This window comes from Argentina silus (genome assembly GCF_951799395.1).
Source record: "Argentina silus genome assembly, chromosome: 14".
NCBI lineage: Eukaryota > Metazoa > Chordata > Actinopteri > Argentiniformes > Argentinidae > Argentina > Argentina silus.
Genome location: NC_139668.1, coordinates 17,927,130 through 17,937,129, shown reverse-complemented (window position 1 = coordinate 17,937,129; position 10,000 = coordinate 17,927,130). Strand labels below are relative to the sequence as shown.

The 10,000-nt window shown below is 44.1% G+C and overlaps 2 protein-coding genes across 2 annotated transcripts in view; both read left to right on the top strand.

Annotated features, from left to right (window-relative positions):
- The first annotated feature begins 815 nt into the window (after positions 1 to 815).
- Positions 816 to 7,459, top strand: dnajc27 (DnaJ (Hsp40) homolog, subfamily C, member 27). The gene is made up of 7 exons (XM_083685177.1): positions 816 to 1,210; positions 1,735 to 1,817; positions 1,967 to 2,036; positions 2,741 to 2,905; positions 3,251 to 3,373; positions 3,594 to 3,754; positions 4,430 to 7,459. Exons 1-7 carry the CDS (start codon positions 1,124 to 1,126, stop codon positions 4,560 to 4,562), a joined length of 822 nt encoding a protein of 273 aa, XP_083541303.1. The 5' UTR covers positions 816 to 1,123; the 3' UTR covers positions 4,563 to 7,459.
- Positions 7,460 to 9,224: 1,765 nt separating this feature from the next.
- xdh (xanthine dehydrogenase) overlaps positions 9,225 to 10,000 on the top strand; it is a 16,840-nt gene continuing 16,064 nt past the window's right edge. The window contains exons 1-2 of the mRNA XM_083684239.1: positions 9,225 to 9,315; positions 9,631 to 9,688. Of these exons, the coding sequence (XP_083540365.1) occupies positions 9,274 to 9,315; positions 9,631 to 9,688 (100 nt within the window). The 5' untranslated portion in view covers positions 9,225 to 9,273. The remainder of the gene's footprint in view (positions 9,316 to 9,630; positions 9,689 to 10,000) is intronic.

Here is a 10,000-nt window from a genome sequence, read left to right as displayed (position 1 = left end):
AATGAGAAAGCAAAAACAGGTTTTTAGAAATGTCAGTAAATTTATTAAAATTGAAATACAGAGATACCTCATGTACATAAGTATTCAGACCCTTTGCTATGACGCTCTTAAAATTAGCTAAAATGCAAAAATATCATCAACAAATCACTCAATATGTTTAATTGAGTCGATCTTAATGCAAGGATGCAAATCCACTTGTACAAGCAAATGCTTCCAAATTCATTCGATGGCGCTTCCTCATACAGTAAGACAATAACCCAAAACAAACTGCCATAGCAACTAGGAATTTGTCAAGGCCAAAAAGTGGAAAGTTCTTGACTGGCCAATCTTCAGATTTAAATCCAATTAAACATGCATTTAATTTCCTGATGATATGATTTATCTCAAAACAAACAATTGAAGATGGCTGCAGTACAGGCAGAGCATCACCTGGCAGAGCATCACCAGAGAAGATAATGGGTCGCAAAGTTTAGTAAAAAAAATTTTTGGAATGTATTTATCAATATGGCAGGTTTGGTCCTGCATATGGAACAGTTTATGACGTTCTAAACGCGCGAATCTGCGGCACTCTCTTTGGCCGTAATTTGTCTTTGTGTTGCCATAGAAACTGCTTCTAGGTGGCTCGTTCATGATTGCGTGATGTTTTTCTTTATTTCTTCCCCTACGAGGTGCTCTATCAAGATTATTTAGCAAGCTATAAAAAGGTACATCAGTGTTTCTTCTCCTTAGTGCTCAAAAGCTGCCACATTTATTCAAACCAATAACTTGTTTGTGGTGAATCTGCTGTCGCGATTCCCAAATTGACAGGCGAAGAGGCGTCATACCGTCAGCTAAGCAAGCTAGCTAGTTAGCAACCTATTTCTCAGGTGTCAACCGGCCAAATGCATTAGACACGGGTTTCTTAATGAAATGAAAACTCAAATAATGTTGTAAGATTATCCAGTTGTAAACCGGGTTGTTTACAACAGATTAAATGACTGCTGAGGGGCGTGCTAAACTACAGCTGGCTACCGTTAGCTACTCATTGGAATTGTAGCTAGCCAACGTCAACAGCGTAGCTAGCTAGCTTTCTAATCTTTCCAGCTAACGTGTTTTTAGTTGATAGAAGTCGCCGATTTGCAACATGGACACGAATGTGCAGAAGAGACGGGAGAACAAGAAATCGCTGCGTGTGAAAGTGATCAGCCTTGGCAACGCGGAGGTGGGAAAGGTGAGTCAGTCGGACAGGTTGTTTTCATAGCCTGTCAGCTGACGGCTGTGCACCACTAGCTAACATCTGGAATTGTATTATGTTATGTTATGTTATGTTATGCTATGCTATGTACACTGTCCAGCTTTACATCTTGTGAACATTAGTTACAGATAACTTGCAGCAAATGACTTCTCCCAGCGTCTCAGTTTAGATCATATGTCATAATGTGTAGCTAGTAGATTGTAGTAGTAGATCTAACCAGCCAGGCTAGCTGCTCAGTGTTGTTCTCCACGGAGCCTACACATACAATAAGTGCATGATGATGCCCATAAGATTCCGACTGCAAATCCAGAGCAACACCTAGCCTGCCTGATTCAGGGAGTCGGATATAAGGCTGTGAGCCCCCTCATAGACCTGCCTGACTCTGAGCCTCTTATTGGAGTTAGCTTGCCAAGTTGCCTGTAAATGAATGAATGAATGAATGAATGAATGAATGAATGAATGCATCGTTGGTCGATTGTGTTGTTCAACTTTTATTCCAGAGCTGCATCATCAAACGTTACTGTGAGAAGAGATTTGTGCCCAAATACTTGGCCACCATCGGGATCGACTATGGCGTCACTAAGTGAGTGGTGACTTGTCTGATTGTCATCATACATGTGTAAGATTTAAAGCATTGTCAAAATGAAACCTCAGGCACAGTAGAAAATGATGTTTGCTCCACAGTAGGCTTGGATCTGTGTGATACTTATATTGGATGTTGTACGCAATCAGGGTCCAAGTGCGGGACAGAGAGATCAAAGTGAACATATTTGACATGGCAGGACACCCTTTCTTCTACGAGGTGAGTCTTCTGTCTGAGTCGTGTGACACACACATACGCACACACAGCTAAATATGAGTAGGCCTGTTGCCATACTTTCAGATGATATGTGGTTAACTTACAGGGGAAACTGGTTCATATATATATATATATATATACACACATAACTACATTTTGACAGTTGTGGTTGTGCAGTTGATGCATGCAGAGACAAGGGGCCACCACTGAAGGAGTTGGTATCATCCGTTTAAAGCAGTTGTGTTGCGAGTCAGTGGTGGTGTCATCTTGCTGAAACACTGGTCCACACTATCTCTGTTGACTGGTTGACTTTCTCACCAGTAGGTGGTGCTGTTGTACAAGGGATGTTTTGTGTGAGTCGAGCACAGTAGCAAAGCAGTGCATGCCTTGTTTGTTTTCATGTCATCTTTGCCACTCTTCCCTCTAATCATATCATAACCCCCCCCTCCTCTCTCTCTCTCTCTCTCTCTCCCTCATTTTCTTTCTCTTTCTCTCTCTCTCTCCCTTTCCCCCTCTCGATCTCGCTCTCTCTCCCTCTCTCTCTCTCTCTCTCTCTCTCTCTCCCTCTCTCTCTCTCTCTCTCTCTCTTTCTCCCCCCCCCTCTCCCTATCTCTCTCTCTCTCTCCCCCCCTCTCTCTCTCTCTCTCTGTCTCTCTCTCTCTCTCTCTCTCTCTCTCTCTCTCTCTCTCTCTCTCTCTCCTCCTCAGGTGCGTAATGAGTTCTACAAGGACTCCCAGGGGGTGGTGTTGGTGTATGATGTGGGGCTGAGGGAGAGTTTTGATGCGTTGGACAGCTGGCTGGGGGAGATGAAGCAGGAGATGGGCTCTCAGGCCAACATGGAGAGCATCGTATTTGTGGTCTGCGCCAACAAGGTCAGTCAGCTGTGTGTGTGTGCGTGTGTGTGTGTGCGTGTGTGTGTGTGTGTGCGTGTGTGTGTGTACCATTGCATTGGTTCGATGTTCAGTGTGTCAGTGATTAATGTTTGGTTATTTTTACTCACCATACTTCGCTGTGGATCCAAGAGAGAGAGAGTGTGTGTGTGTGTGTGTGTGTGTGTGTGTGTGTGTGTGTGTGTGTGTGTGTGTGTACCATTGCATCTTTTGTTCAATGTGTCAGTGAAATGTTTGGTTATTTTTACTTGCCACACTTCACCGTGGACCCAGTAGAATGTGTGTGTGTGTGTGTGTGTGTGTGTGTGTGTGTGTGTGTGTGTGCAGGTGGACCTGACTAAGCGACGTGTTGTAGATGAGGGGGAGGGGAGGTTGTGGGCAGAGTCTCGTGGGTTCCACTACTTTGAGACGTCAGCCCAGAGCGGAGAAGGCATCAGTGAGATGTTCCAGGTGGGTGTTGGAAACAAACACACACACACACACACACACACACACACACACTACTGGTTACCTCATCGATTACCACAGACATCAGAATCTCTCTTAGAGCGGAGAGGGATGACTGACTGATATATGGATGGATACATAGATATAATAGTTTACTTACTGGCGGGTTTTGTGTGTGTGTGTGTGTGTGTGTGTGTGTGTGTGTGTGTGTGTGTGTGTGAAGGCATTCTTCTCCTCTATAACGGACATGTGTGAGAACGGGGGGAAGCGTCCAGTGTCAGAGGTCAACGTTGGCTTCACTAAGGAACAGGCCGACACCATCAGACGCATACGGAACAGCAAAGACTCCTGGGATATGCTGGGGGTCAAACCCGGAGCCACGCGGTGAGTGGTTGAGCAGAGGTAGAAGCTGTCGCTTTACTAAACGAAGCCTGAGTCCATATTAGGTAAAGAGAGGAGGGGCTCCCCTGCCTGTCTCCTCCCCGCCCCCCCCCCCCCACACACACACACACACACACCCCCGCTGGCCTTATATGTGTGACACGGATAGGAAAGAGCAGACATATGAGCTATCCTATCAGGCTCATTGGCATTACCTGATATCTGAATAAACTAAGGTCATTAAGTTTTCGCCACCTAATAGTCTAAGGATTGTGTGAAGCTGATCCTTCAGTGTCTTTGTTGGAGCAGCTTCCATTGTGTAACATGGTTGCGTATCTTGTTCAGGAATTGTAAAGGCCCCCTCCAGTCAATCGAACATTTTAAGCCGAAAATCCATATTTTAAGAATAAGTATATCAATATACTATCATTTTGGACCGAAATAAAAAAAATAATTTAAAAAACTAGATATTTAGACCCAAAGTCCAAATCATTATGCAATGAACGATGTACTTTTGAAGACGTGTAGCAAGCGTGAAGTCATCCAGATTTCTCTGCCCCCCCGACGACCCTTTTTTGGTAATGGGTAACACCCCCCCAAATAGAAGTTTGCGAGCCTATCAGGTTAGATCTCTGCACCCATACACTCTCTAACGGTAGTTCCTGTCCTTGTTTCCAGGGAAGAGGTTAACAAGGCGTACAGGAAGCTGGCTGTGCTGCTGCATCCTGATAAGTGTGTTGCCCCGGGCAGCGAGGACGCCTTTAAGGCGGTGGTAAACGCCCGCACGTCCCTGCTCAAGAACATCAAGTAGACGCCCCCAGACGCCGTCGGAGAGGAGAGAGATCGACACAGAGAAGCACCTGAAAGACAAACCATCCCCCCTGTTCTCCATCACATGGACCCCCCCCACCCCCCACCCCTCTCACCATGATGCCTCCTCCACTACTGTTACACCCCCCCCCCTCCCTCCCCCATCCCTTAAACATCAGCCCCTCCACCTTCTCCCAACGTAACCCCCCCAAGCCCCTCCCTGCCACTAATCCCACCCAGAGACATGCTCTGACCCAGATGCCAGGATGACCATTTCCTACAGTATCGTACCGTTCTTATAAAGTCCTTACTGATGTGCCACAATACTGTCTCGCTGGTAGTAAGCAAGCTGGGTTTGTTATAGAACTGGGAAGTGTCCCCCTAGAACATAGATATTGTTCAAACATTTTTCCCGTTCCAAAATATTTATTTCCTGAAGATGAGGGAACTTGTTTCTGAATGCTGTTGTGCCATTACTAGGTAAGAGGAGGATGGGACAGTCCACCTTCTCTACCACTACGTCCCTGAATAGGGCAGGTATATATGCTAATGAAATGATATTTATGAGAGAGAGAGAGACAGGCAGGCAGGGAGGCAGACAGACAGACAGACGGGATGAATGAATAGGTTGTCAGGTAACAGGGTTTAAGGTGTGTTACATGCATGGTTATACTGATGTAATGTTCTTCCGGGCCTCTGCCTCCTGAGCAGCCTGATCCTGATCTTCTCCCTACCTACTGTAGACATACAGCCCAGGGGTGTGCCGATGTTACTGTATATTCTTATCCCTTTATTAGGACTTGATATTTGTAATCGGATGATACTTGGGATCAGACAACCGTGAGTGTGGTTATTATATTAGCGAGCGCCTGTCCCTTCTTCCTCACAAATTGCATCAGGCAAAGGCCATTGGCCAGTTGAGGCAGCTGAACTGGCCAATGGAGTCATTATTTTGAGATCGAAAGGAATCCTCTCTCCGATGACAGATAATATCTGAAAATTATGATGGATGACGATTATATGTCAGTCAAATCGCCAACATCCGTAAAGACTACTAGTTGTGTCTATGACAGTAGTACTAGTTGTGTCTATGGCAGGAGTACTAGTTGTGTCTATGGCAGGAGTACTAGTTGTGTCTATGACAGGAGTACTAGTTGTGTTTATGGCAGGAGTACTAGTTGTGTCTATGACAGGAGTACTAGTTGTGTCTATGACAGTAGTACAAGTTGTGTCTATGGCAGGAGTACTAGTTGTGTCTATGGCAGGAGTACTAGTTGTGTCTATGACAGGAGTACTAGTTGTGTCTATGGCAGGAGTACTAGTTGTGTCTATGGCAGGAGTACGAGTTGTGTCTATGACAGGAGTACTAGTTGTGTCTATGACAGTAGTACTAGTTGTGTCTATGGCAGGAGTACTAGTTGTGTCTATGGCAGGAGTCAATACGTAGAGTATACCACCTACTTACTCTAGCCTAGCACTACACCACAACAGTTCTTCTAAATTCCTGTTTGCCAAATTCCTGTCAGGCAGCTTGGTAAAACCAGCCCTGACGAACAGGAAGGTAGGGTAGAATTGTGTTTTTTATTGGTAAGATCATAAAGCATGAAAAGAAATAAAGAGAGCCACACTCTCTTGCTCCGATGCTAATTATTTATTGGACCAACATTTCGACAGCAAAGCTACCTTATTATTTAAGATTATAAATCATCCGTTGAAATGTTTTAGATATTTTCCTCTTGATGCTGACTTCACGTTTCTATACTGTTTTTTGATGGTAATAACGTATTCCAGTCAACGTTGTCACTTTACCGCCTTCAATCCATTCATAATGCTTCAAGCGCGTACTGAAACGTTTGCTGATGGTCACATGATAGCCCCCCCGAGCATGTGATTGGCTGATGCAGCAAATTAGCAGTGCCAATTCTAACAGTGGTGTTTACATGATGATGATGAAGATGATGATGATGATGGTCACTGGAACAGGGCATTTGACAAACTGGACTGAATTACTGTTTCCTTTGGGCACAATCACTGGCATGTAAAGGTGCAGTTAAGACACAACAAGGTTGCGCCTGCTGTAGTCTAAGTATTTAGCACTGTACTGAAATACTCAGAGATGTTTTAGCATGTATATTTCCATACTTTATATTTTTATATCAACACCTGAAGAGAGAAAATATGTATGCAAATATGAAATGGTACTTACAGATGTGTTGTGTGGACTGGATCTTTTTTTCAATGTATTAAACTATAGCTTATCCTTTCTGTCATATACCGTATGTTTGTGCATATTAATATAAATGGCCATATTTTGTATTTCTTCGTTTAATTTTGTATGGTGATATTTATTTGGCTGAGTTCCTGTGAAGCATGTTTTGAACAAGCCAAGGCACATTGAATGAACAAAGTGATAATCCGCTTTCAGTTTGATTTGTGCTTAATTAGCTTTGATACTTTAGCGTCAGCCATGTCAGCCATTTGATCCCTGTGTGCGGCCCTGACTGAGGAGATGTCCCACGCCCAGTGCTGTGAGCGGCCCAGTTAACACAGTCAGTTTGGCTCATTGCTCTTGACACTATAACCTCAACCCCACACACTTACACACTCATTTACACACTCATTTGGGTGTGAAACACTACTTCATTGGGTTATGAAAACCCAGTGACATCCATAGTCGTTAAGTGACATGCTTTTGTGTCAGCACAGACTTCCTGAGTGTGTGTGTGTGTGTGTGCGCACGCATGCGTCTTTGATGCGTGTGTGTGTCATGAGAGAGGCGTGGTCCACGATGTTGATACTCACCTTTACCTCTTCCACTTACTGTCTGTATCTGAAACTGTTCACGAGGAAAACATTTGCATGTGCTGTTTGTTTTTGTTTTGGAATAATAAACCGAAAAAACCCCTCATTGCTTGTCCCTCGCTCTCACAGGAGAATTGTGATTATACAGCATATTCTAAATAATTTATGATGTTGCGTTCTCTTTGTGATGCTGATCTATCTATTGAGGAAATAAGGGAGGCCTCGAAATCAATGGAAATCAATCACCTAAGCCCTTTTCCACAGAGTTCCTGGTAATTTAATTTTGGGGGTGGGGGGTGTTTGTGTTTGTGTGCGTGTGTGTGTGTGTGGGGGGGGGGGGGTTGTGTGTGAGTGCGTGCGTGCGTGCGTGCGTGCGTGCGTGCGTGCATGTGACAGAGAAAGAAGCCAACAGGGACTTCTACCTCATGGACATGTCATAGTGTGGTACCTCAGACCGACCACTGGGTGGTGCTCTACACTGATGGGAATCCCACATTGTCTCACGTCACATACTGTAGGGATTCTCCATCTGCGCTGACCCGGTGGAGGGATTAGAGAAATTGCATTTTGAACCTTTTATGATTTATTTATTCTGTTTGACATTCCTAGCGGGCCATAAAGAATACATTATAAAACCGAAGCTGCGGGCCGTGATTGGCCCCGGGTCGGACTTTGGACATGCCTGTCGTAGAACGTATAGTAGATTTTATTCAGGACGTTTTATATCACTTTTGTATTTGTGACGTGAATTACCTCTGTGGAATTGCATTGTGAGAAAGTTGAAATCAAAAACAAGGACACCATGATTGACATGTTTGTAATTGTCATCTTTATATGGCATTCATATGTGAAATTAACGTCACCGCTAGGCCTGTGGTACCAGGGGAACACGCTTCAGCGTTTGCCACTGACGACGTGATTTGTGTCTGTGGCGGTCCGTGAGTTAATGTGAGACCCAGGCAATGATCAGGGGCACCGCGCGGCATCTGAAGTTAGTCGCAACTCCTCCAGGAGGCGAGATAGAGCGCTCAATTACAAGCGCGCATTTTCGCCCTTATTTTAAACACGAACGTATCTAGTGTGTCTCCTTTGAAGAGAGTGACTGCAAGGAAGACCATACATATTTAGATATAAAACATAAAAGACTCTTTGTCGTATGGAATCAGCTAACATGGAATGCGTGTCAATCAAGTCCCTGAAAGCGTTTATTGCAGGAGAGCGGAGGGTTGAGCCTGTTGAATCAAAGGAGGATAGCGAGAGACTTTCTGACATGGCTGGGACGACGGAGACGCATTATAACTTGTATTTGGACTGTAAATGATGGCCTGTCATTTAAAAAAAAAAAAGCTATTAATGGGAATTGTTTACAAAAGTATTTAAACAAGCTCAGTTCATCATCCATCATAAAGTGCCACTCAGCAGCCCCAGTCCATTCCAGATATCTCTGTTGAGGAGTGAGTGATTGTGTCTGGTTCCTCACAGTAGCAGTCAATGTTTCTCAGGTTCTACTGTATGAGTGATCAAACATGTGTGTGTGTGTGTGTGTGTGTGTGTGTGTGTGTGTGTGTGTGTGTGTGTGTGTGTGTGTGTGTGTGTGTGTGTGTGTGTGTGTGTGTGGGAGGAGGCTTGTGACTCCCCTCCCCTGTGCCCAGTCAAAAAACACACAAGCCTCCCCAGCAATTATCGAACGGTCCCCTAACAGTCACATGCGCTACACAGACAATAAGACCGGCGCACTAAAGGTCGTTCAACTGTGAGGTATAAAAGCTGACAACGTCCCGAGCGTCGCTCAGTTAAACCGAAGAAAAAGTTACCCGGAGGATACCAGAGCGCGCACCAACTCACCCGTAAACATGTCAAATCTAACCAACGGGAAAGAAAGAAACGGGGATTATAGGATTGATACAGATATGATTGGAGATAAACTCATTTTCTTCGTGAATGGAAAAAAGGTAAGAATTACAATTGACTCATGTTTTATCAACAATTTGTTTAATAACAATATACATATTGATATTTGTTTCAATTTATTATCAATATAAATGGACCTAACACCATAATGATTGTCGCCCAATTGTTCACTGATAGCAGGTAATGTGTTCTCCATAGTCTTCAGTCTATTCCAGCAGTGTTCCGGACGAAATATGTTCATGTTTCAAAATGATCATGTCTGCTATAACGTCAATCAATTAATTCGTTCTGAATCTATCATGAGTACAACTTGAATCCTGTCCGTTTGTTTATTACCATTCTAAATATTTCTGCAGATCATTGAGAAGCATGCTGATCCTGAGATGACCCTTCTGACCTACCTCAGGAGAAAGTGTGTCCTTTTTCACTGATTGTTTATTCAAGGTGTTCGGCGCGTGCTCTGGGACCTTTCGCTCGCTCTGTTTTTATAGTCGTGGAACTTTGTACTGTTTATTGTTGATGAGTTGACGAGTAAGATATTATCCATCTGAAAAACCAAAGGGGTTGGTTACAGCAAAGACGTGAACATGCATAGATGAGTGAGATATTATTCAGGGCATTTATATTAAAGTTCCAAGGGTTAGGGTTATGGCTCTCTCTCTCTCTCTCTCTCTCTCTCTCTCTCTCTCTCTCTCTCTCTCTCTCTCTCTCTCTCTCTGTCTCTCT

Coding starts and splice junctions, on each gene's coding strand:
- dnajc27 (XM_083685177.1), top strand. CDS start 1,124: ATGGACACGAATGTGCAGAAGAGACGGGAGAACAAGAAATCGCTGCGT. Junction 1,818..1,966: donor ATCGACTATGGCGTCACTAA/GTGAGTGGTGAC, acceptor GTACGCAATCAG/GGTCCAAGTGCGGGACAGAG. Junction 2,906..3,250: donor TTGTGGTCTGCGCCAACAAG/GTCAGTCAGCTG, acceptor GTGTGTGTGCAG/GTGGACCTGACTAAGCGACG.